The following is a 26,823-nucleotide window of genomic DNA, read 5'->3' on the forward strand; positions in this document are numbered from 1 at the left end:
GACGTTAGCTGAGAGCCTCACATGTGAATAACCCACTTACTGAAGGGCCAGCTCAGGATGCCTTAGGGCAGGGGTCTGGGGTGCGCAGGGACTGGGGCCCTGGCAGGTGTGTTCCTGGAAGAGAACACCTAGCAGATCTGTTTCCAGAGCCTCTCATTTCTAAAATTGATCTGGCTGAGCGAGAAAGTGCGGTGCTCTGATTTTCCTCCCCTTTCAAGATGTCTTTCAACATATCTCAGCCCCCCAGAATTTCACCACGTGTAACGTCTTTCCTTGCCCTTCCTCCCTCCCTCCCTCCCTTCTTAAACTTAGAATTTAGAAATGAGATCGTGGTCACAAGGTAGGAACATATTTGTTTGAAATGAAAAATGAAGTGAGACTTTTCCTGATCAAAAGCAAACTCCACCTGGATGACAGGTTTGACAGTGAGCACGAACTCTCCCACTTAGGTTATATGGCAGGAATTTCCATAAGTCAAATGAGCTAAACCTGCAGTTCCGAGGTTTTGCCTAAAATATATTTACATTTAAAGTCCACACACAACATAAAATATGTGGGCGTATTCGTCCTTTGCAACCACTTAAAATTAATGTGAAAACGTCACCTGAAAACTTAGACATCCTACCAGCTTAGGTGGCAATAAATTGTGCTACACAGAGTTTTGTGTTTGGCATTATGTCGCAGGAACAACAGGAAATAACTGTGAACTACTGTACACTGGGTTACCTTAGATAATAAACGTAATTTTTACAAAATAAAAAAAAAAAAGAAAACGTCACCTGTCGCCTTTAAAATGGTGCAGAGGAGGCATCGTGTTTCAGAATTCTTTAAGGATGTTTTGTGGGTAGAAAACTGAAACCCACTGAGTGAGGGTCAGAAGAGGCAGCTGGGAAAGCCCGTGAGTGGATTCCGGCCCATCTCTGCCCCCCACACCGGATCCCAGAAAGCAGACAGCGTAGACCCCCATGCTCAACTCCTGCCGTGTCTCGCTAAATGTACACAAGCTGACTAAAATTGACCTAACACCTGAGCCTCAGCTGCAGGTGCATGAAGCCATCGGAACGTTGCCTCCCACCGTGGATATCTGCCTCTCCTGCCTACAGCCCCTGGCACCCCCGGGTGTCAGGTTTCCTCGTCACACCCGTAGCTCGATACCAAGAAAGATGCCAATTGATAGCGATGGTTTGCATCCCAGAAAATGGTGCATTTCAGCAGGGGACTCAGAGGCTCTGAAGCTTTGAAAGATCCAAAAATGGGAGATTTGAGGATCCTGTCCAGTGCTACACAGTTCACTCCACCTCACTGACTGTTCACTTGAAACACTCCCTACAGGCTGACCCTGACCTGCAGGGAGTGTAGATTAGGGCTGGAACAAGGAAATACAAACCCAGGCAGTAAACCAATCCATCTCTGACATCCGAGCCAACCTACTAGAAATTACTGCTTTTCCCCAGGTCACAGTAAACAGACTTGTCACTTCTTTCTGCTGTCTTCTCTTTGCAAGAGAGTGAGAGATTTTGATTATGGCAACTAAATACTATTTCACATGCATAAGTATATGTAGACTTGTTTTATCATCCCAATTATTCAACGTTGGGAGGAAAGAGAGGATCTTCCAAATTACGTCTCATTAACTTTATGGATTCATTTGCTAATATGCTGCTTCCTACTTGCCAAACTACTGAAATGTAACTAAACCTCAACTTTGAATGCAGTACATAAGCAGTATGTCCTGGACCGGAGTTATTTGATGGATAGAAAATGAACTCTAGTGTTTGTTTAATTTCTAAAGTAATTTTTGGCTTATATAAATGGTTCCCATGCCCAGTCTCCCACAAACGTGCACACTTTTTCTAAGGAAGTAAGTCTTTTCTGTGTTAGTGTCAATCTTTGAAAGTGTTATAAAACCCAAAGGCCAGCCTATGTCATATAGATATTACCTTTTTCATCCATGACAAAACTGGAGGACACTCCATCTGTGTCACTTACAGACACAGAGTAAGTCCCCAAATCCACTTGGTCCGGATTCTTAAAGTACAGCTTGGAGCTGAAGGGAAGGAGACCAGGGGATGTTAATTACTCATGTTCGGAGGCATTTCTAAGAGGTTACAATTGCCAACTTCCAAGTGTGACTTACTGGTCCCCCTCAGTTTTGATGTGAAACCTCTCGTCATCCGCAATGTCCTCGTAGGATTTACACCAAGTGAAGTGGGAGGCGTCAGTCATTTCCGGGCAGTCAAAACTCAGGTAGATGTTGCCCTCCTCATCCACTCCTGCACTGACTTCCTTCGTGCCTGCAGAGCAAGGTTCCGAGCTGAACACGTGAGCACTTAGGGACACGGTGTCCTGTGGGCTCTTCTTTTGGAGAGGGGGTGGCACAGGGCGAGCTAAGCTTACACCAAGTCACCAGCTTCCACTCACTGTCCATCTAGGACGTTAGGGAGGAGAATGGGGGAGGGAACGAACCACTGGCACAGGAGGCGGGTGGCAGAGTGGTTTGCGTTTGGTTTTAAGTCATCACATTTCTATTTCCTTTTCTGTACCCAGGACCATCAGGGAGAACCTTTGGGGCTGCCAATCCTGGCCATAAAGACCCTTTTTCTGTCTGAGCTCTACCCCCCTCACTGCTCTGGGGGCCCCAGGCAGCCTGACTCTCACCGATGGGCCCCTCCTTCTCCACTTTTTCCTCTGGGGGGGGGGTTGTAACTTTTCCACCAAGGTGGATACATGGCCCAACCAGGCCAGTGAGAAGCCATCCCTCAGGACTCAGGAATTGGAGGAGACACCTCAGCCTCACCAGGGGATACACCTAAGGCCGCGCACACACAGACGCTCGTGGTTCCCAAGAGGGTGGAGACACAGAAAGCCAGAGACAGAATAAAACGCAGCAAATACCCAGAGGGAGGACAAATGGGAAGCACACATGCTTTTGCCGCCTGAGCGCCATCACTTTCTGCGACAGCTAACTCCTCCCCAGGAACCCAGTGAGCGAACCTCCACCCTCAGAAGTACGTCCCTTGTCAAGTCAACAGGACTTTCCCTCCTTGCAACCAAGAAAATTACCAACGTTGTAACTTCCTGATCAAAATTCAGCAGTGATGTAGACCACCGCCACCTCTGTATGCTGCCTATGCCCCCAGTGCAGGTCCTACGGCCACACTGACCTAAGGTGCCCTCTCCTGCCCGGCCTGGCAGAGCCCACGGCCGTGAGTACCTGCTCCGTTTCATTTCCCCATCCAGCTCCTTTAAAAGCCTGACAGGACACCATCCACCCAGCCCTTTGCCCCTCCATCCACGCACACCCGTAACACAGGGAGCCCTCCTTCCAGTCTCAGGTGACAGCTCACCTGGCCTGGCCTCCACGAGCACCGGCTCAGACGTGTCCGAGGGCGTCCCCACGCCACTGGCGTTCACCGCCCGCACTCGGAAGACATAGGTTTTACCTTGGTGTAGGTCACACACCTTGAAATACAGAGGACACGTCACGTGAATAGGTAAACAAAGGTGACTTTGCTGCTTTCACGTTTTATAATGAATACACTTTCTTTTTAAAAATGACGTATCCTCTAGTTGGGCCTGTTCTGCACTGTGAGGTAGAAAAGCAGGGGGAGAAGAGATCAACTTCACAATCTGGCTTTGCAGGAATAAACAGGTCTGCTACAATTTTGATATTTTCTCTTTTTGCAGATTTTAAAGCAGAATTAAATTCATATCATCTAGTTTGTAATCTGGTGTTCATATTTAACGTAAACCTATGGCACTAAATACTATTTTAGATGTGGGGGTTTTTTTGTTTGTTTGTTTTTAATAAGGAGGGCGCAGCTCACAGAGGCCCATGAGGGGATCGAACAGCCAACCTTGGTGCTACCAGCACCAGGCTCCAACCAACTGAGCTAACTGGCCACCACCTTAGATGTGATTTTTAACTGTGCAACATATCCCATCATTTGGACACATCGATCTCTTCTTATGCCTATGTAGATTGTGCATTGTAATCTGCATTGATAACCATGAATAAGACAAACACACGTTAGGTAAGTCCCTAACTAATTTGTTCACGAGATTCTTAGAAGCTGATTTGTTCATTCAAAAGTAACGTCTTGTTGCATGTTGTCAGTTGTCTTCCAGAAGGCACTGCCCATTTCCCCCGTCACTGTGTGTGCATGTGCCCAGCTCAGACGTGGCCTTTCTCTGAGGGTGGGTGCATGCGTGTCACCTCTCTGTCTAAACCACATCACAGAGCCCACAACCAAAAGAAGGACGTGTCTGGACGAGGGCAGCTGGGCCGTGAGCCATGGAGAGGGGCCCACAGGACTCAGCACCGGTGTCACAGCCGACGCCAGTGACGGCGAGCTGTAAGGGCTGAAATAGAAATGTGTGGAGAAAGAGGACAGAGCAGTTCAGCCCCATAACTGTGCCCGATGCAGTAAGAGTGTGTGTGTGTGTGTGTGTGTGTGTGTGTGTGTGTACATACGTGTGTGTCAGCAGACAGACTTCGCGCAGCAGCCACATGACTGACGGAGTTAAATGAGGGGCGGGACATGGAAAGGCATGGACAGCACTAGTCGCCCCCACGGAGCACACAGGGCAGCCTGTACACGTGCCTGCGTGCCCCTGAGGGACCGTGCTCTGTGGGCAGGGCAGGCAGGGCCACCGGGTTCCCAGAGCCACAGCTCTGTGGGGACCACACACGAGCCGCTGCCTCCCAGCTGGAACCTCCACCCCAGGTTCTCTGAGCTGCCTGCTCTCGGAGCCAGAACACCTGCTCACAAAGGCAATGCTCAGGGAGGGGACGCTCACCTTTAAGTAACGGTTCGCAGTCGCCCCCTCGTTGACCGTGACCCACTCTTCAGCCTCTCCTTCCTTGTAGTCCACAAAATACCCGGAAACGGGGCTGCTGCCGGAGTACACCGGGGCTTTCCACAGCAGAACGAGCGATGTGTCCCTGACCTCACAGAACGTCAAGTCGTAGGCAGGACCTGAGACATGGGGACACACAGGTACCACCAACGCTGCAGTCACGGCCTGTGTACACGAGGCCGCAGAGCACACGCCCCACGCCACAGACGCCACTGCTGCTCATTGCAGGTGTGGGTATCTTCCCTCAGGGGTGTGGAGTCGGGTGGATGTTCCTGCAGCCCCATCGATGGGGCATCTAGGTGACCGAGGGAACTCCAGGAACGATCATGAGTCCACGCGGCTGGCCCCAACCACCAGGTGCGTGTCCAAGAGACAGAAGGAAGGGCACTCATGTCACCCACTCCCTGGACTGACCACCTGCCGGCTAAGGGGACACCTGGGCCTCTGCTATGTCGCCCTCAGTTCTGTATCCTGCCAGCACCCAAAGCTACTCCCCTGGGGTGCTGAGTCTGGGTGCAGGGGCATCGAGCACACGGGAAAGGTGGGCGGCCCCGTCTGCGGGCCTTGCACCGCGTCTGTGCATGTGGCTAGGCCACTTCATGTTAAGCCCTCAGAAAGGTTCTGGAACCTGTAACAGCTTGTTCTTCCATTGGCTTTTCTAAGGGGCAAAATTAATTTCATTAAAACAAATACCAAAAAAAAGAAAAACAATATAATCTTGCCACAAAATTCAAAAATAGTCTGAATTTTTTAGCTTTTTCACCTTTGATCTTTAGGTTTTCATCATTTTCTTTTTCTAAAACATGAGCATATGACCCACTGCATTCAGGCTTCTGACGGACTGAACGCAAAGGGCGTGGCCCAGGACGAGCATCTGTGACGAGAGCTTTAAAACGTAGCATTGATGCAGAGTTACAACAACTGCATATTTTAGAACTGGGGGCCCCACGAGGCCCAAATGCTCTGAGAAGGGGACTGTGGAACTGCTGAGGTCACACTCCATGTCAGCGTGGAGCCAGCATGTGTCCCCTCCCGCCCAGGCCACCCAGCCCTAGACCAGGCTCCAGCTGTCCTTCCATGTGCTTCTCCCTTGCTGCACACTTGGCCGCTAATCAGTCTGTGCCTGTCACCAGCTAACCTGTCTGTACCCCCAGACTACAGCACTGGGTCACCCCAACTCACAGCTCCTGGCACAGTGGGAGTGGCGCCATAAGACGTGTACCGTGATCGAACCCTGCTTGCTGCAGACTGGTGACCTACTGCAGACTTGGGGCTGGCACCAGGGAAAGCCACTTCTGGGCTCGGCCGTGTGCCAGGTGCGTGCGTGGGAGTGTGTCCAGGACACGGGCCTCTTACCAGGTTCTGGTGCCGTCCAGGCCTCACACTTGAAGAGCTCGCTGGCATCTGAGGGCTGCCCAACCCCCGCCAGGTTGGTGGCAGCAATTTTGAATTCATATAGCGAGCCTTCTGTCAAGCCATCCACCTATGTAGATTGTGTGTAAATTAGTACGTGAACTAAAAGCGGTGTGACAACCACGGGGGCAAAGGTGCCTTTGTGACTGATCCATGCAATGACCCTGAGAGGACACGTCGTCTGAGGACGGTGCTGCGCTCACCGTGTCACAGCCACTCCCAGACACCTACACCCTGCTCATCTCCATGGAAGCTCCTGCAGGGTTGCCGTGGTGGCACCCTCTGGGCAGACAGGGAAACTGAGGCTCGGAGAGATCAAAGTCACACAGAGCAAGAGGGAGAGCAGAGGTGAGCCCACACTCCCCAGCGGACCCCTGCACGTCGGATGCCATCAGAGTGGAGACGGACGTCTCCTTGCTGGGATGAGGCCAGGTGTGTGACACTGGGTTGTCACCTGCTCCCAGCACAGTGGCTAGAGGTGCCTTAGGGGACAAGGCCGCTCGGCAGCCACGGTCGGCTCTGCTCTTCCTGGTGGTACCCCAAAGGACCAGGGAGCTTTCACCAGAACCATCAGCCCGCCTGCTGGCAGGGCTGGGACAGACCTAACATCCAGAGACGCTGCCTCTGAAGACAGCGCCACGTGTGAGAAGCCAAGATCCTTTCTGCCCCACGGACGGGCCCTGCCTCCTCCTGGAGGAACTGCTTCCAGAGAGGGTGGAGGCGCCTGTGTAAACTGTACCAAAGACCCAGATGCTCCATCCTGATGATGCGTGATAAAGCAGAAACTTACATAACAGACCTTAGACCAGGGGTGTCCAAACTTTATTCAACGTTTTTCACCAAGGGCCATATGCGGTAAAATACACAAACAGCAGGGCCACTCACTCGAGGTGAAGTACGTGTTGTCTCACCGGGTTTATTTAAGTAAACTAAATATATTTTTGGCATTTGCTGAGGGCCAATTAAAAATGGACTGCGGACCGCAGTTGGCCCACGGGCCGCAGTTTGGACACCCCTGCCTTAGACCTTCGAGGACTCCCCGCGAAACTAAACCCTCACTTCACAGCGTTTGTGACGCCTGTGGAACAGACTTGTCATGCTCTGAGGTGACTGTGTGGCCCAGCATCTCCTACAGCAGGAAGGAGGGGAGGGGACCCTGGGAGGAAACCCTCGCCCTCATATTGTTCAGATGCAGATCCAAGGCTCGGAGAGGAGGGGAGAGGAGAAAGCCTGCTGCCTGCTCAGGGTTGGTGTCTGGAGTTGATTCCAGATCTTTCTGACTCCAAACTGACATTCTTCCTACTCTCTCCTCCTGGACATCGTGTGTATTTTGACAAGTGACTTACTCACGGGGGTTGGGATACAGCATTTCTTAGGAAAGTGATTACAGGCAAGACCGTTCTAAATGCTTGCTGAGCAGAGCCCGTGCCCCGCTCTGCACACAGGACGAAAGCGCCCTGCCTGCCAGGGGCTCACAGCTTCACAGAAGGACGCTGAGAGGGGCCTCGGAGGCCGGGCGCTGGTGGCAGCCGCATCACCAACTGTCCAACGTCTCACACACACAGCTGTCCTGCTCGGCACTGCTTGGTCAGGTCCTGCCGAGCGAGGACTCCGTGATCTCAAGAGGCTGTGAATTTTTTTATCCATTTTTGTTTCTGGATCACATTACCTAATGCCACTGACCCCGAAACACTGAATGAAGGACTCTGCCCACAAGTGCAACCCCCAGCAAGATAAGGAATCGGCCGGACGTACCGTGAGGATCCTCTCTGTGACAGGAGAGGAGTTGACTTCGTGCCAGTTCTTATGATGAGCCTCACGCTTGTCCACGAAGTACCCAAGGATGGGCGCGCCGCCGCTGAACCTGGGCACCTTCCAGCCGAGGGTCATGGACTGGCCATCACAGTGCAGGAGCGTCACCCCGTAAGGGGGGGAGGGGACAGCTGCAAGGAAGCACAGCGGGAGAGACCGCAGCTCAGAGGGCTCCTCTGTCGTCCCACCAGGCGGCCGGGGGTGCCAACCGGAGGGGCCCTGGGCACTGGGCCCGCTTCCTTTCTTGGCCTACCTTTACCCATCTTTGTTTTTTACGCCTTTTTTAAAAGAATATAAAAAAGTTATCTATATATTTATGGCTATTTCTAAATACATCTCCCAGTGTTTCGATAATACCAGGACAAAGGATTATTTCAAACTGGCCTGAACATTTGAAATCACAGGTTCTCCCCCCTCCTCTGAGGAAAACCTTGAGAGGTTTCTCTGCCTGGCATTCACGAAGAACAACGACCGTGTCTCCACGGCCGTGAGGACGACACTGTCCAGGCCAGTACGTCTTCATTTTCTACCTGTTTACAGAAACTTCAGGTTAAGTCCGGTGACTGTGACGTCATACTTCCCTTCTGGACAGCAGGTGTGGAAATGGGCCATCTTTTCATAGCACGATGAAGAGGCTACATCTCTGCTCTCCCCGGACTCTGAGTCCAGGCAGCCTGGTACCTGACATACAGGTGAGCTGCCAACAGGCTCTTGTTACTATAGAACCAAAACTTAAAGGGTTGGTTTTCACCTCATAGGAATAACTTAAAAAGGCACATGGGAATGTTTGAACGTTTCCCCTGGGAAAACAGGAGATGAATGACCTTAAAAATTGTTTTAATTGATTTGTTTGCTACCTTGCCCACCTAAGTATGATCAGGTTTGACATTCCTCGGACATCTTAGAAACATTATTGTTAGAAGAGAAATCTTAATTGCAGAAAATATTTTTATAATTTAGTTGGAGACAGAAATAAAGAACAAAACATTTCTCTCGGAAGTGAAAAGGCAACACTGTGATGCAAAACGTGTACTATTTGACACTCCTGTTTCAAAACGTTCCTGAACCTGTTCCAGCTGCGTGGTGGGTGTAATGTGACATCAGCAGTGTGACAAGTACAAGACAATAGCTTCACGGATCAATGTTTCTAGGGCCCATCGCTGCAATTTAAGACCTGAATTGTTCAGTTTCATCAAAATAATAATGTTTAAAGATCATTATGTATGAATAAGTTACATAAACATTTAAAATTCTCAGGAAGGAGTCATTAAAGTTCCTTGCACTAAGAATAGCAAAAAAGGCCACAGCAAAAAAATAGATGATTTTAGCATCTATTTTGAAAAGAGAAATCCATACCCACAGCGTGCGTTGCAATGTAGGTACATGAGCTTGGAAACAAATGTGACCTCCAATAATATTTTGCCTGTACAATTTGCATTTCATGAGCATGTCGCCATGTCTCCCCGTCACACTGGCATTTCCGAGCTGAGTGGCCAGGTGATGAGAAGCTCCCACAGAACTGTGTGTTCTCTGTTAGACAGTTTACACCTACGTGTTTTCCTCTGGTAACATTCCAGCTGGCATCGTAAATGCTTCTTCGTGCAGAAATGAAGACGTGCTGGGCAGCAAAACGGGAGCAGAGCAGCGGAATTACTCACTGAGGGCGGCCTGGACCTTGATGACGTCGGACTCCTGGGAGTTCTCACTCGTCCCCACAGCATTGACGGCCTTGACCCGGAAGATGTACTGCTCGCCTGTGGTCAGTCCATGCACGACGAACCTGGGGAGACACGAGCAGGCGTGGCTCCAGGCACCGCCGGCTTTCCTCCTCCCACGAGACAGATCACCTGGGACAGTCTGCAAGAACGTTTCCCTGGGACTCAAAGGAAGCTGACTTTTGTGTGTGCTTTCTATACGCATCACATACGTCCATTTTCATTTTATTATCTAATTAATTCGAATTAACATGCAGGGTCAAAAAGGTCATGACCCCCAATTCTAGCAGGAGCTGAAGCAACGGCTCTGAGGGCACAGCAAGCAAAGCCCTCGCGGATCCAAAGGGGCCTCACTCAGGGTCACAGTCACCTACTCTGTGCCTGCCCTTCATTTCCACAGGAAATGTAGAAATGGGTCACAGGTGCACTGTAAGACGGTACTGAACTCCTCACCTGAAAGAACCCCACGTGTGGAAAACAGTGGGGAGTCGTTACACTGTAGGGGCCACAGGTTACACAGGGAAGCCCGGCTGGGTGCAAGGAGCAGCTCTGACAACAGGCGTGTGTCAGCTCAACCTGTGTGAGACTCTGTCCCCCACCTGAGGTGTGGTGACAGTACTCACCTCACAGCACTGTTACAAGCACCCAGTGGGAAAGCATCCAAATCAGTCAGCACGCACGCCTTGCATGTGGAAAGTGCTCAGTAAATGTGAGCAAGTACTGTCTGTCTTCCAGGGTCTGCAAACACTTTTGTCCATTTACAGAATTCCTGCACTACGGTAATATTTTCACTGTTCTGTTCTGGGGGATCTTTCTGCATTTGCTGGCCATGGACTGTGAATAACATCTAACCGCTATGCTCCTCAATTACGTCGCTTCTTTTCCTAGCCACAGCTTTTTCCAATTATTTAAAAAAGAAGAAAGTTTGGAAAGGAATGACGGCCGAGCCATAACGGATAGCCCACCATAGTAGAGATCCAACGGCTGCCTCTATGTTCCTAAGAAGCGTGTCTTGGAGAAAAGCCTAATAAACCAAGACAATGCTGCACACTCAGCACGAAGCAAGAGCAAATCGATGCCAGGGGCCCACCCATCCCTGCAGCAGAGGAGCAAGTCCCCCCTGGCTTTGTCCCTGTCGGTGGCCCACGAAGAGGGCTGTCAGTTCTGTGAAACTGTAAAGATTCAGAAAATCTACACAGAAAAATCAAACCCCTGTCACATTACATTTGCTGTCCTAACTCTCTGTTCAAAGGAAAATCTTAAATGCTAATTAGGGCAGAAGAGCGAACGTCTGGAATGCCTTTGCTGTCAGCAGAAAACCACTTCAGGTAAGTCGTGTAACCGGCTCCCCACCGTTAACCCCCTACGTCCCTGTGTACGAATAAGAGGACAGAAGCCGTGTGCGCACGCTTCTCTGACACGTTTCTACCACGGTTTCTGCTGCTCTCACTGCCGTGTGCTTTCTGTGTGGGTTTTGCTTTTTGTACTTTGTTCCCAGGCAGTGATTCGGGGCCGGGACGGTGGGGAGCGGGGCGCGGGGCAGCAGCACCTGTTGTAGCCGATGGGCTTGTGGTTGCAGGGCTCCCAGACGTTGGAGCCTGCCACGCAGCAGTCCACGTAGTAGCCCAGCAGGTCCTCCTCGTGCTTCGGCCTGTCCCACTGCACCACCACCGACGACTTGGTGTTCCGCGACACGAGGACCCGGCCGGGAGCAGAAGGAGTGACTTTGCAGGGAGACACGATGGGAGTGAGTCAGAGGGTTCAGAGTTTTGGCAGACACACCAGACACCTTCAAGCCCGTTTGTCCCCAGGAAGTGGCAACCCGGGTTTGGACCTTTAGATGGAATATGGACAAAGACGAAGGGACGGGCAGCCGAGGGGGGGGGGGCAAACAAGCAGAGGGACTCAGGGCTGCTCACCCGTCCTCTCTGCCCTCCCAAGGCCCCCCGACCCCAAACAGAAGGAGGCACAACCACAACACCTCCCTCCCCTCCACCAGGATCATTAAAACAGAAGTGTGGCGACACATATGCGTTGGCTAACTGGGTAGTAGCTTTTGGGGAATGGAAAAATACCAACTGAAAGAAAATAAGACACATTTCCATCAGATTCACTGGACTCTGAAAGGGGACTCAAGTTCAAACCATGATTTGACCGTGGATTTTCTCACCTAGTGTAGTCCAGAATTTCTACATTTAGCATTTGACATCTTCAACGGGGGAAGTTCCACCAGGCAGGTAAAAAACTCTAGTGCACTTGGGGTTAAGAGTTTTTAAAAAGTGGCCATTAATAAAGTGGCCTAAAAAATACTTCTAACCCATTTATCAGTTTCATAAGAAGAAGGTGGAACTTTGAAGAAATGTTGAGAACTGGGCAAGGCATGGCAGAGAGACCTTCGTCTCTTGTAAGGGAGGCACCTTGTGGTGGTGTCTTGTATGTGGTGTCGATGCCTTTGTCAGTGCATCGTAATGCTTATCTGACGTCACCTTACTCAGGGCCCGTCCTAAACTTCGGCCAATCACTGTACCACTCACCAGTGGCGTCCTGAGCCTGAATGGGGGGAGTGATTTCTGACGGGTCGCTCAGGCCGTGCTTATTTGCAGATAAAACTCGGAACACATATGGTTTCCCATCAGCAAGGTCAAAGACAGCGTATCGAGGGGACCTCACGGCCAGCTGGGCGTTGACCCGTTGCCAGCTGCCACTCCCGACCATGGACTGCAAAGACAAACAGGACTTATGAAAGAGAGCCGAGGGTTCCCCAAAATCAAGTTGAAGGGAATATTCCATTTGAGCTAACCAAATTATATTTTAGGGATGTCATCCTGTACGCCACACACTGGGCCAGCATTAAGTCTTTCCTGAATTTTATGAAAAGGGGAGGCAATGTAGAGAAGTAGGTAAGAAATCACCTAAAGTTGGAAATACTTACCAATAAAATTTTCACCTGACATGGAATAATTAAACCATAGAAAACTTAAGGGAATCAATTACATAGGTTATATTTTTAGTAAAATGGAATGAACTGTAAGTAGTTAAAGATAATTTAAGAATATATTTGTAAAATGCCATCATAACTCAACTGTTCACATTTTGGTTTTAAATTGTTACTATTTTGCAACTAGTTATAGTGATAATAATGTAACAGCAATCTAAATAATTAATAATGGGGTAAGATACATTGTGATGCATTCATATTAAAATGTAACCTTTTATGTTGTTGTATAAAGATCTTTAATAGGATGAGAATTGTATCATTCTGTTAAATGTAATAAAGAATGCCAATCATATCTATGATATATCAAGTATATAAAAACCTGTAGAGGACAAGACTATAAATATATATGCCATTTGTCAATAGTGACTATTTTATATGAAGGAATTGTTGGTGCTTTTAATTTTACTTTATATGATGTCTCTGTATTTTCCAAATGTTCTGTACTGCATGTTGAATTTTTATCATTCATAATTACTTTTAAAATTACAAGTACACGTTTAATTTTTTTTCCTACAGAGAAAAACCCCTTTTTCAAAGAAATCCTGAGGTCGTCAAGGTTGGGTGTACATGGCCCAGCTGGAGGCTGGCAGAAGACTGGGAATGCAGTCTGAGCAACACCCCAGGCCTCCGGAAATTAGACTCATGTTCAAAGGACAGGTTTTCTCTCATTTTAGCAAAAGTGAAGTCACTTTCTTGGAGTAGGCACAGGTGTCCGTGGTAAGAGGCCCCCACATGCCTGCGTGAGTTCTCCATTGGGGTGGGGGTGACACTTGGCTGGGTGATCAGAGAAAAGGACCCTTGTGTTAGAGGGAGAAAGTAGGGGAAGTAGGGGGGGAAACTGCAAGAGACTTACTTCCAAACTTCCAGAAGCCCAAGAAAAACTGGAAGCCTACATCCCTAGCAGCTCATGGTTCAAGCAGGGGCTAGAGGAGGGTGTGCAGCCCAGCACCTTCCAGGGCGTCACCCAGGGCACGTTCTGGGCCTCTGAGAACACACAGGGCTCCGCAGCCTTCAGCACCCACAGGACTCAGCAGAAACGACCAGCCACCTGACGCTGAGCTCGTGGGCCTCAACCAGACAGAACAGGCCAGGCACTGGCCTGCGTGGACCCAGAGCGAACAGCTTTTGGCTAAGGTTAGGTGAGGAATTATCAAGCGACACTCACAGGGAGGGAAATCCATGATTAAAACTGTATACTAAAGAGCAGTGCACTGGCTGCTGGCTATGTACGGTGTTAATTACAGGGCTGCAGCTCCCATCGCCACGTGCGTACTCCTAACATAAATGCAAATGCCAGAATAAATACAGAAAATAAACTCTAAGTATTCCCATGGTTCCTTGTAGGCTCTAATAGGAATCAAGTCACCAAAGACCACTGGAGATGGGTTGTGGGTGGACCACCGTACGCCCAGCTCCCACCTGGGGCCCCCACTGCTCCACGTCCCCCACGCCCCTTGGACACCGTGCCTCACAGGGGCAGCCCTGGCAGCTTCCTGTCCAGCACTCGCACACAGGCCACGTGTGTCTCCCCCATGATGATGGAGGTTCTGAGGCATGTGGCCCCAGCAATGAGGTCCTCTTTCCAAAATATCTGTTCACACTCGCTCCTTCTGGCAATGGTGGTGATGGACAGGGAGATGCCTGTGCAGGGGCCGAGGAAAGACCTTTCCTCCTGGCTCAGCACCATCTGGGTCTGACCACGCAGATGTCTGCTGTGCAAACACTGTATTTTGTCACCCAGAAAGCACAAGCTAACTGCCCTGCAGCACACCAGTGACAGCCATCCAGGGAACTGAGCTTTGCAGAGAGTGGGAAGGCCAGAGGGCCGCTCCCCCTGTGTAGTGGGAGACAGTGCCTACTGCCACCCCCCTTCCTGCCACGCCTCACCTGAGTGTTATTTCTGGGAGACCGTCACTGCATTGCCTACTAGACGCTCATGCTAAGTGTGATATTCTGTGTGGACTGTACACGTCATACTATGTATTACATTGTGAGTTAACTTAGTGCCACAAAACCAGTTATAGATTGGCAGGACTGTAAAGGCCACAACCCAGCAGTGAGTCACCAAATCACAGGGTGGGTCCGACCTGCACCTTCTAGGGCGATAGGACAGTGTACACAGCCTGTAGTAAGTCTTTGTTTTTAAAACTGTGTTGCATGTGCGTGTGTGTGTGTGTGTGTGTGTGTGTGTGTGTGTGTGTCTGTGTGTGTGCGGGGCTGCAATACACTAACTATGCCCTTACCTGTGTCCACACCTACAGTCTTCAAGCCAGTGGCCGTCTAACACTCAGCCACCTGAAGTGTGACTCACTCTACAAGATCGCCACCCAGTGGCCATGTGACTCATGAACACGCTGAGAGCCCAGCAACCTGCGCTGCAGCTTCTCAGTGAGTCCTCAGGAAGAAGACACACACCCAGTCGGTGCTTGAGCCTAGTGGGGACCTCACCTAGTGACGTGAAGTGACCAGCTTGCTCATGGGAGCAAAGCCAGAGCCAGGGCAATTCCTCTGAGGCGGACATGACCACTTGTCATATTCACGGTTCAGCCAAAACCTTTGGCTTCGTATTAAATACCAGTGGTGGAGCCTCTGTGAAGCCCTGTGGCCTGGGCACATGAGCACAGTACCTTCTCAATGAAGTACATCAGCGGCTCCTTCCCCCGCGGAACAGGTGGGTCCCAGCTGAGGACAACATACGTCCTGCTGATTTCTGAGGCGTGTACATTGGTGGGCGGTCCTGGAATCTGAACGTCACCTGGAGGAGGAAAACACTGGGTGAGTGTGGGGGACCCCAGGTCAGCCCATTGGCTCGGCCCGTCCTCAGAGCGCCGTCCGCTGGGCACGCGGCCGGCATGGAAGAACTGCTCTCAGTGCTGGCCTTTGCTTCACTTCTATTTTGGGAAAGTTTTCCAGCGCCCAGGCAGAGGATTGGCAGAGATCATTCAGTTATCCCTGCCTCTAACATAAGCCCGTCGACAAGAAAAGAATCTAGTCCAGAAGGCTTCCTGGGTTTCAGCTGGAAGTAGGGAGAGATTTATCCAGAAAGAATAGAGCATTTGACCCAAAAGGTAGCCTGACGGCCCCGGGGATGTGTGTCAAAAGGTGCTGTCCCCATGCCAGCAGCACGGATGCCTTGCCGAATGTACCCTACTCTGGGGCGCTTGCTCCAGCTGTCTTTGTCCTGTGTGCCCTCCAAGCATTGCAACTATGTGTCAGCTTCCAAAGCTCGCTGTCCTCCTCAGGTCGGGCCCCACTAGGTTCTCCAGCTCAGTATCCTGTGATTATGTATTTGAAATCGCAGAGGGGTAGCATAAGCCTTTAGAAACGCCTAGGACAGGTTTGCAATCAGACATGTCCACTTATCTCTCTTCTGCCACAAGTTGTTTTTTAATGTCCTATTAGGTGTCAGGGGTATTATGTTCCAGTATGAGAGCTTCTCATAAAAAAGCTGGGGAGTTGGAAGATTTCCAGGCCCCACAGCCCCTGTAATTTCAAAACAATATATTCTGAGCTCCAATTAGCTTAGCACGCGATTAGAACAGTTCGAAACATCGCAGGATGTCTCTGAGCCCTTCCCAAAAGCCATTTCTCTGGGGACCCTGCTGCCAGCGGCACAGTGGACAGCCACATGGAAACAGCATGAACAAGACTGGGTTTCATATCACAGGAGTCCAGTTTCAGAGTGCAGCCCACTTCACAGGCAACTGGCTTATAAAGGCAGCGTGGCCTGAGCTGGGAGCATCTGGAAGTGGGTTCGATTTCAAATGAGGAGTCAGGGTGTCTCAGGAAAGTGCCCAGAGTGCCAGGCGGCTGGGGCCTCACCACCCCAATGGCCTGCTCTGCACTCATGGCTGTGTCACCCCTGAAGAGACGCAGAAAGGGGCACTAAGCAGAGACGGCATGGGAGCCTGCCCCAAGGGCAATGCACGCAGAACTCCCAAACACACGGTGGCTTATTTCCAAGGTGCCAGACAACACAGGATGCAAACCCGGAGGACAGAGGGCCACAGGAAATGATGGAAGCCATGTGGGCCTGTGAACCTCCAAATGCAGACCAGGACCCCCCACTGTCTGAACTAAATGCCGACTGTTTGTACCCCTGGCACAGAGCTTCTCGGCCCAGAGAAATGAAGTGAGAAGTGGTTTATTTGAGGCCTAGGCAAGAAGGAAGATTCCAGCTCTTTCAGCACAGAATCCCGACCAGGCTAAGATGCTTGAGTTACCAGGACTTCCGGCAACACGCTCAGTGGTGCCCCAGCAGGTGACCCCCACCACAGACAGAAGAGGAGACAATTCAAAATGGCCCCAGGGAGCCACAGAGATAAACTGCTGTCCAAAGCGACACTCCAGCAGCTGGAGAGGGGAAGGTATGTGAAAGCGGAAATGGCCGAATGCTTTCCCCACCTGGACAGGTGCTGCTGGGGGGGATCCTGCCCTCGGTCTTGGCTTCAGCATCACGCTTGTCTGCAGCCCTGTCCTAATGGGTCACGTCAAGACCAGATGAAAACGGGACATGAATGGAGGTGGGAGTCAGAAAAGCAGAGTGCTTTCCTCAGGTCACCCAGCTACTGACTGGCTGACGTGGGGTCCAAGCCCAGGTCTTCTGATCGCAAATCCTGCGTTTTGTTCTATCAGCCCCGGGATAGCAAAGCCTGCCCAGGAGGTTCCTCTTTAAATCAATGTAAGATGAAATTCATTGGAATTTATAGGCCCCCAGGAGGACAGATTTCAGGCGACTATACAGCCATAATTGAGCTTTCAGAGTAAGTGACGAAACCGGCATGTCAGCTGCATAGGACCTGGTCCAGGATTTAGTAACATAAAAACAATCTTATTATATTGTGAGAGCCTTTGTGGCCTTTCCAGAATAGAATCTCCTTTTTTCAATGGAGTGACTCAAGAAAGACTGGGAAAGTTAAGAGAAGAGAGTTGACATTAATTAACATGTTTAAAGGAAAACACTAACCAATATTAAGGTGATTAGAAAAATTTAGCAAAAACCTAAAATAGCAGAAGAGCAGTTTTGTAACCAACAAAAGTAATGTTTCTTTTTCATTAAAACAAATGGTGATTAGCAGTTATTTTCTAGCTAAAACAACACTCAAAGAGAAAGGTCAGCTTAGGTGAAGGAAAGAATTAGGGGTAGAAAAGGCAAGAACTTCCTAATGTCACACTTTCAAAACCAGAAATGGTTTGCTTAAAAACACTGTGGAATCTCTCTCTCTCTCTCTCTCTCTCTCTCTCGATTATTTTACATTAGAAGATGTATTCATCATCTAGCATGAGTTAAGTTCACAGATGAACTTTCCAAACCCCGCTCAGTGTACAGGAATTTTTATTTCATACCTAGTTTGTTCTGAGCCATGGAAACTGACCATTGGCTGGGAGCAAAGCCTCAGCCAGGGAACAGAAGCCCTGTGCACTGAACTCCGGCCGTATCAACATCCCCAGCCAAACAGGTCCCCTCTGAGTGTTTTATCCTCCGCCTTCCACGACCAGCCTCATCAGCAGAACCTTGGAACGTTTCCCAGAGTGGGAATAAAACACAGCCACGTTCAAGAATGCATCAAAAACAGTGAAGGCCCAGAAGCCAGGAAACCTACCTTCTCATAAGAAAGGAAATGAGAAAGAGCATGAAAATCATTATCGGAGACTCTGTTCCAGCTGGAAATAAGATCCACAGTGTCTGGAAACCACACTTCCATTTTTTCAGTTGGAAAACCAAGTCTTTGAAAATAGGGTTATTTCTTTATTTGGCACTTAATGTACAGCTGGCTATTTATATCCCAAAGCACCTGTATCCATATATAAAAAGACAGCTTTTCTCCCCAAAATATCATAGTTGCTGCCTTGGAACACGTAGTAGATTCCAGGATTTCCTGTTCCCGTGCTTTTCACAGTGACCTTTACCTACTGCAGCTTTCATAGCAGATACGCGACATTTATACAGAAACTTATTCTCCCAGTTTCAGGTAACCTGACTGGATTTTCACTCCTACGTGCCCACTCTCAGGTCCCTTCTCTCCTCACTGATCTCCTCTGTTCGGCGGGGAAAGAGAACTTCCCTTTCTGCTGTCAGGTCAGAAACACGTACTTTAGACAGTCTGGGCGACAAGAACCTCCCGTCCAAGGTACTTAGGAGCCGTTTTTAGTCATTCAAATCCCTGAGTTTGAATCCCTTGCTTAGGAAGTCATAACAACTCAACCTTCCCAAGTTACTTTCCAGTTGGTGCTTTTTTTTTCCATCTTTTATTTTTTTTAAGCATGTTTCCAGGCCCCATCAGCTCCAAGTCAAGTAGTTGTTTCAATCTAGTTGTGGAGGGCGCAGCTCACAGTGGCCCATGTGGGGATCGAACTGGCAACCTTGTTGTTAAGAGCACACGTTCTAACCAAATGAGCTAACTGGCCGCCCCCCCCCCTTTTGGTACTTTGATATTGGGCACCTTTCCTGGTTTCTGAGTTCTCCTGGACACAGAGGTTTTAACTAAGGCTTTACACGTCACCATGGGATTAACCAGAACTCTTAAGGGTGTTCTGTGGGAATCACATGCATTTTTTTCTTTTTTTTGAGATACCGGAGAAAAATTTTTATCGGGGTAGAACATACAATTTTGGATACCATTTGGGGGCAAATATGAAACCAACCAACAGATCCCTGAATATGCGCTGTCTAGGGAAGGGAGTGTGGGCTGACACCGTTCTGAAGAAGAGCTCAAAGTCCGTCTCCTTAGGCCCTGGCTCCAAAGTAATTAACTCTTTTTATTTCTAAATTTTCACTCTGTCCCCTATGAATTCTAATTATAAGTCCAGTTAAAATCTTGGATTCCCGATTGATAATGCTAGTAAACCGATCTTTCTGGATATCTCTGGAAGGAATATTTAGTATTCATAAAATGCAGTAGGGACAATATTTGACAGGAAAGACTCAATTCATTTAGTTACATTATTAAAAATAAAATTTTTGCTTAAAAAATGAAACAAACACTGTTCCAGTAACAGAATCTGGGAGAAAGTAATCTGGCATCAGCTAGTGATCAAATAACCTGAGGTTCAGTTTGGTTGCTTCTCTATATGTCCCCAAAAGAATGCATTGGTGAACCCCGATGGAAACACCAACGTCCACCACACCTTCATTCTTAGGCTCACCCCCTCATTCTGCCTTGCTTTTCTTTTTTGTTTTTTTTTAACTTCTGTAGACCCTAAGCTGCAGGCTTGGCCTACGGTCTTCACTCTTACATGTTAACAGTGTCCCTCCTTGTGGGTGTTTGCTCTCCCTCACTCTTGTGCAGAATGACAGTCCTAAATCCCAAGGGTACAAGCAGCTGAAAAGCAGGGAAGGGCCACTTACCTTCCAGGTCGTCCTGATAGATCACAATTTCTTTCTCTCCCTCCAGATGGATTGCTGCGGAGAGAAAGGTTGATGCTAAATTTGACATCCAAAGGTTTCCTAAAGAAATCCCTGGTTTCCCCAATTGCTCGCGAGGTCCCACTCGCCTTGGCAATGATGCCAACAGCATATGAGATCTGACAATTAGGTTTGCGAACTCATCCTAGAAACAGTGCTACATACCTCAGTGCTGAATATCACTACAGTCTCCTTTGAAGGACTCCCCTTGGGAAGCTATACACTGACCCCAGTGCCTAACCCAGCCTTCAGAGCAATTCTGGAACTCTTTATCTGGAATGGCCATCAGAGCTGTCGTGGTATTACCCTTAATGTCCTGAATGTCATCAAAATTTCTTCCTTTCAATGTTTCCTTTATCTTCAGGTAAAGAAAGAAGTCACTGGGGGCAGATCAGGTGAGTAAGAGGGGTGCTCCAATACAGTTACTTGTTTACTGGCTAAAACCTCCCTCTCAGACAGTGTAATGTGAGCTGGTGCATTGTCGTGATGCAAGAGCCATGAATTGCTGGTGAAAAGTTCAGGTCGTCTAACTTTTTCACACAGCCTTTTCAGCACTTCCAAATAGTAAACTTGGTTAACTATTTGTCCAGTTGGTACAAATTCATAATGAATAATCCCTCTGATATCAGAAAAGGTGAGCAACATCTTTGCAACGCGTTCGCGAACTTAATTGTCAGACCGTATCCACTACCCAAGTCGTCAGAGTTGATATTCTGGAAAGGCCCTACTACTCTTTAGCACTCCACAGCTCTCCGCGTTGGATTCCAGAGATCGTGTGGTAAGGAGAATGAGCAGCTCATGACAATCCTAATTAAGGGTTCAAGCGCAGTAAGGAATCTATTTGCATTGTGTGAAGTGAAAATTCCCAAAGAGAGTGGCTTGGTTTCAGCGCCTTCTAAGCCCCATTATGCATTGAAATTATATCATGGCTGGACTTAGAAAAGTCTAATTGTGCACCCATTTGGCTCGGCTCCCGGGAAGGACAAAGGACGGTGCAGCGCATTTAGCCTGGCAACGCCGCTGGGGACACAGGCGACTGGGAAGCACCGCCGCCACCGCCAGCCCCTCACGAGCTGCTTAGGCTTCACGTGTACTTGGAGGTGAAGGGCAAAGAGCAAATCACACACAACGGCCCCAAGTTTCCCAGACGTGGAACTTGGCATGTTGGCGACCTACCTTGTAACCGTTTGAGGTCAGCGGGGTCGAGGGCAGCCACAGCCTCAGAGGCTCTGGACGGCCGGCTGGCACCGGCGCTGTTGATCGCCCTCACCCGGAACATATAAGACCGTCCTTCAAAGAGCCCGGTGACAGGGTATTTGCAGATTTTTACCGGTGCGTCATTGCACTGAACCCAATTGTCAGTGCCCACTTCACATCTGCAGACAAAAAGGACAGCGTGGAGAAGAACAGATATATCAGTCTAATAAGTACATATATAGGCATACACATATTTATACGTATGCAAATATATAAAATAATTATAACAGGAAAAGATCTCACATTGGTAAAATCAATGCCGTCAAAATATTGATTTATACAAATAGTATAAATAAACTTTAAAAGACAGCTATTTAGGAGGTGTAACATATAAATATATACATATAAATACATATAAATACATATATATACATATATATACATATATATATATATATATATATATATATATATATATATTCCTAAGCCTTTATAATCTACAGCTTAAGATCAATTCCTGACTTCAAACACATTTAGGCAAAATCTCCTCCAAATATTACCCATCCTTGAAAGTTCTTTATCAACTTACACCACAAACTCTCAGGGTCCCCTAAGCTCCCCAATGTCTGCTGAGGCTGAAGAAGTGAAATGGCCCTTCACTCTGGGCCCCAAGGACAGAAGTCACCACGCTGAGCCCAGGAGTGACTTCCCGTGGGACAGCGGGTTTGTCTGCTCCAATAATGGTAATGCGATTCTTTCTAGGAGGCCTCTCATGTGGAATATGGAAGTATTAATTAAGTCCTGACCAGAAATCTGGAAATGTAGAAAAGATTAACCTCCATTTTTGAAAGGCTGAGATATTTCAATATCAAAACTTCTTGTCAAAAACCCAGGAGAAAAGAGCAAGTTGAGAAAATGAGTCTTTCAGAGTATCAGGGCTGCACATTGGTGTTAGAAAGAATCAACTCTCTTTCCTCCAATTATTCAGCATCTCTGATGACAGTTCTCTGACCCACGTGGGCTAACTTGCGTCATAAGAGTTCTGCTATTTTGTCTCTTTTAATGAGGGAAAAAGTGGATCATTAACTGAGTGGCACAAGAAACTTTTTTGCCAGATGGCTGGAAAAATTATCAAATGTTACAGGGAACACAAAATAGCTTTGGTTTTATTTTTTTGTTAATTTGTTTAATTCAAGTAAACCCTGAACAACATTCTGCAGATCTGACGCTGGCATATCAAAATATTACACTGGTGTAAATACTTTAGCTAAGCCAATAGCCTTGTTAGGGCGGAGAGAACTTAATCAGTTGATTGATGTTTTTTTCTGAAATAACCATCGCATTTCATTGTGTTTTATATGAATAAAAATTTCAATGCCTATCTGGGACCATCTGCCAATAACCCAACAGCTTAGACCCTCCTATCTTCCTCCTAAATCATTGTCTTCGACTATAATTTTCTTCAGTGACTGAACCGTCCGGCTGAGGCCTAAACTGCAGGTCCAGCGACCTCACTGGCTCCCCCGGGTCCTCCCCAGGCAGCACCCGCCACATGAAGGGACACAAAGAGATTAAACTCCGTTTGGTTGAATGATGACCTATGTCTAGTTATTAACTCAAAGGAAGATTCCAAAATTTTGTGCTTCAAAACGTCAATATTTTTTACTTGGAAACAAGAAGGAAACCTTATTTAACAGAAGAAGTAAGGACATTGGGTGTGAAGGAGCCTGCGTATGTGGCTGCATTCACCAAGCCCATTCTCCAGTCCTCTGGAGGGAGGAACGGGGCTGAACGTGACCCTGCGGCCAGGCCCGTCCCCAGCCAGGCTGACCCCTGGCAGCACCGGAAACCGGCTGGAAACGGCCTGGAGAAGCAGACAGGATGTGACACTGGTGTGGATCCGGCAACATCGTCGTGACTGCAACACAGACCTCGTGTGGCTGCATGAGGCCCTGCCTACAGGGCGATCCTTCCCAGTGACTAAAAAAAACAGCATGTACCAGATGCCATCAACAGTGGCAGCATGAGCCTGAGTCTAGAAAAACATCCAAATAGGTTGTCCACAATAATATCCATTTCAGGAATGTTTCTATGCCTGTTAAGAATGCAGCAGACACTCACCGATCAATGAAATAGCCGATGACGGCACCCTCAGTGGTCGTGTTGGGCGGCTTCCAAGTGACAATAACATAATCTCGGTTTGCATCATAGCACTGCACGTCCATAGGTGCACCAGGCGCCCCAGTGACCAGCGGGTCAGCGTCTGGGGTGGGGGAGGAGAGAGATGATCGATCAGTCATTACAATGGGAGCACGTGAAAGCCTGGTGACAGCTCCTTCCAACTCGGATCTCATGGACTTGCTCCAAGGACACGATCAACGCGCCCAAGGACACCCCTTCACTGCCAGGCAGTATGGTCACTCCCTCCTTTCACCTAAGGCCACTGCCCAGGATACACCCCGGTAACCACACCCGGCCCAGGCTCAGGCCCCCATGACCACACCCGGCCCAGGCTCAGGCCCCCATGACCACGCCCGGCCCAGGCTCAGGCCCCCATGACCACGCCCGGCCCAGGCTCAGGCCCCCATGACCACACCCGGCCCAGGCTCAGGCCCCCATGACCACGCCCGGCCCAGGCTCAGGCCCCCATGACCACGCCCGGCCCAGGCTCAGGCCCCCATGACCACGCCCGGCCCAGGCTCAGGCCCCCATGACCACGCCCGGCCCAGGCTCAGGCCCCCATGACCACGCCCGGCCCAGGCTCAGGCCCCCATGACCACGCCCGGCCCAGGCTCAGGCCCCCATGACCACGCCCGGCCCAGGCTCAGGCCCCCATGACCACGCCCGGCCCAGGCTCAGGCCCCCATAACCACTCCTAGCCCAGGCTCAGGCCCCCATAACCACAACCGGCCCAGGCTCAGGCCCCCATAACCACTCCTAGCCCAGGCTCAGGCCCCATAACCACACCCGGCCCAGGCTCAGACCCCATGACCACGCCCGGCCCAGGCTCAGGCCCCCATGACCACGCCCGGCCCAGGCGCAGGCCCCCATGACCACGCCCGGCCCAGGCTCAGGCCCCCATGACCACGCCCGGCCCAGGCTCAGGCCCCCATGACCACGCCCGGCCCAGGCTCAGGCCCCATAACCACACCCGGCCCAGGCGCAGGCCCACGTACCTCTTACAAACAGGAAGGCGCTGTGCTCACTGACGCCTCCGCCCGACACGATCCGCAGGGTGTAGAGCCCCTCGTCGTCCTTGTTCAGGTGGCTGAAGGACAGGGAGGCCTGGCCTTCCCCGAAGAACATCTTTGTCCATTTGGACTCTTTCACCAGCACGTCTGAAAGAGCATGAAAGCGCCAGATCTGTTCAGAAACGTCAGCCAAAGGACACACGTGTGCAGCCTCATGGTGAGGGGGGACTCGCCACCTTGGCGTGACACGAAGCTTCGATGTCCAAACATGGGAACGCTGTTTACACAAAGAGCTGTTCACACGTGGGAATCAAGGGTCAACAGTGAAAGGGATGAAGGTCAAAACAGGAGACCTCAGGGGCATCTTCAATTAGACCGACAGGCAAATTAAATCTGCTCGGCCACCACAGTCGCCCTGCTCTCTCCCCACGGAGAATAAAAGCAGCTATGGTCCTAACCACAGCCACCCCCCTTATCCGAGGGGCACATATTCCAAGACCCCCAGCGGATGCCTGAAACCAGGGAGGTACTAAACCTGTATGTACAGTATGTTATGACACAAACACACCTTTTCACGTAAGGGAAGCGTTTTCCGGCTGCTCTTCGGCATATCCGCTTTGGCAGCACCACTACTCTTGTGTTTGGGGCCGTTATTACACAAAACATGGGCTGCCTGAACACAGCGCTGCGATACCCACCACGATAGTCCATCTGATAAAGGGACGCTACCAAGTGAGTCACAGGCAGGGAGCTGAGACAGCTGGACAAAGGGATGATTCACGCCCGGCTGGGATGGGCTGGGAGATCAAGACACCTGAGCTGCTCAGAACAGCACACAATTTAAAACTTATGAATGATTTCTGGAGTTTTCCATTTACTATTTTTGGACTGCGGTTAACTGAAACCTCAGAAAGAGAAATGGCACATAAGGGGGGACGACTGTGTTGTACCCCAACAGAAGATCATAGGCCCAGCACCCCTACAAACCCGACAGCTCACCCTGAGCTGCCCTGTGCAAAGTCACGCACGTGTCCTCTGTGGCCCGGTCCCCCTACACTCTTGGGCCCTGCCCTTTGGCACACAGCCCTCCTTCTGTCCATGTCGTCTCTCTGCCCACCAGCCTCCTTCTCTCCAGACCTGTGCTCCTGGCTGAACTGTGTGGCCTGCCGTGCATGTGGCAAGTTATCACAACCTGTTCTGGGAGATTTCTTAGAGTTCTACAATGCTGTGTATTTCCCCACTAGATTATAAGTGTCTCATGGGCAAGAATGGCACGTTGTTTGTCACGTTTTGCGCTGTGTTAGTTCCTGAGTAAACTAAGCAGAACAGTCTGTGACAGAACCCATGGAGACCCAGCTCCCTTTAGGGGTACAGCCCAGAGGAGACCAGGACAAGTCCCCACGCACAGTTTGCACACACGGGCGGCACACACAGCACAACCCGCTGACTGAGGCAAAGGTGTTTGGTGGTCAGGGACGCGGCCTCTGAGCCAGGCTGCCGGGGTTCCAGCCGCAGCGCTGCCACCTCCCTGAAGCCACACCTGAGCACGTGTCTCTTCTCAGCTCCCCACCTACAATAAGGAGCTAACCCCCCCCCCTCGGATCCCTGTGAAAATGGAGCTAACACACTCAGAACAGAGCGCATCACGTGCTAAGCTCTGACAAACGTTACCTGTTTTAGCCAAGGAGAAACATAAAGAAAGACCTGGCTCGCTCCCTAGCGACGTCGAGAACATCTTTACGGAGGCGCTGCAGGAACCTCTGGCGGCTCATCAGTTGCAGGCGCTGCCTGTGAACCTCTGCACACGCCGCAGTGACAGCCCAGGTCAGCGCAGGCCCCAGCTGCCCCGGCCTCGCCCCGGGCTGTGCTGCCTGCCTGTCCCCCTGGCAGCGCTGGACAGCAACGCCGAGTTCACACTGACGTTTAAAACTCCGGGACCACAGCCGGCGGGACCACAGCGTGTGCGCGCGGGAGCGCCCCCAGGCGGCGGCTTTGCTGCACTCACCGTCCCGGTACCACTCCGCCCGCGGCTGCACTCTTTTCAGGTCCGGAGTCACCAGCAGCTTGCACTTGAGAGTGACCGTCTCGCCTTCTCTTCTGAAGGTGACCCCGAATTTCTCCAAAAACTGGACATCGAAGTGCGTATATGGAACCACGGTCGACAAGGGCACTGCGCAGAGCAAACAGGACACGGTCACAGGCGCGCGGTAAACATTTAACACGGAAAGTCTC

The 26,823-nt window shown here is 50.0% G+C and overlaps 1 protein-coding gene across 3 annotated transcripts in view; it reads right to left on the minus strand.

Annotated features, from left to right (window-relative positions):
• Positions 1-26,823, minus strand: part of MYOM2 (myomesin 2) — a 79,357-nt gene that overhangs the window by 32,638 nt on the left and 19,896 nt on the right. For all 3 annotated transcript variants that reach the window (XM_019737583.3, XM_019737582.3, XM_019737584.3), the window contains exons 9-23: positions 26,597-26,761; positions 24,577-24,738; positions 23,522-23,663; positions 21,380-21,579; positions 20,147-20,200; positions 15,426-15,553; positions 12,335-12,518; positions 11,350-11,524; positions 9,744-9,865; positions 8,029-8,216; positions 6,217-6,343; positions 4,801-4,979; positions 3,348-3,462; positions 2,138-2,294; positions 1,941-2,047 (exon numbers count right to left, since the gene is read on the minus strand). In XM_019737583.3, the coding sequence (XP_019593142.3) occupies positions 1,941-2,047; positions 2,138-2,294; positions 3,348-3,462; positions 4,801-4,979; positions 6,217-6,343; positions 8,029-8,216; positions 9,744-9,865; positions 11,350-11,524; positions 12,335-12,518; positions 15,426-15,553; positions 20,147-20,200; positions 21,380-21,579; positions 23,522-23,663; positions 24,577-24,738; positions 26,597-26,761 (2,205 nt within the window). The remainder of the gene's footprint in view (positions 1-1,940; positions 2,048-2,137; positions 2,295-3,347; positions 3,463-4,800; positions 4,980-6,216; positions 6,344-8,028; positions 8,217-9,743; positions 9,866-11,349; positions 11,525-12,334; positions 12,519-15,425; positions 15,554-20,146; positions 20,201-21,379; positions 21,580-23,521; positions 23,664-24,576; positions 24,739-26,596; positions 26,762-26,823) is intronic.

The sequence above is a fragment of the Rhinolophus sinicus genome, chromosome 16, assembly GCF_057876585.1.
Source record: "Rhinolophus sinicus isolate RSI-liver-muscle chromosome 16, RSI-T2T, whole genome shotgun sequence".
Classification (NCBI taxonomy): domain Eukaryota; kingdom Metazoa; phylum Chordata; class Mammalia; order Chiroptera; family Rhinolophidae; genus Rhinolophus; species Rhinolophus sinicus.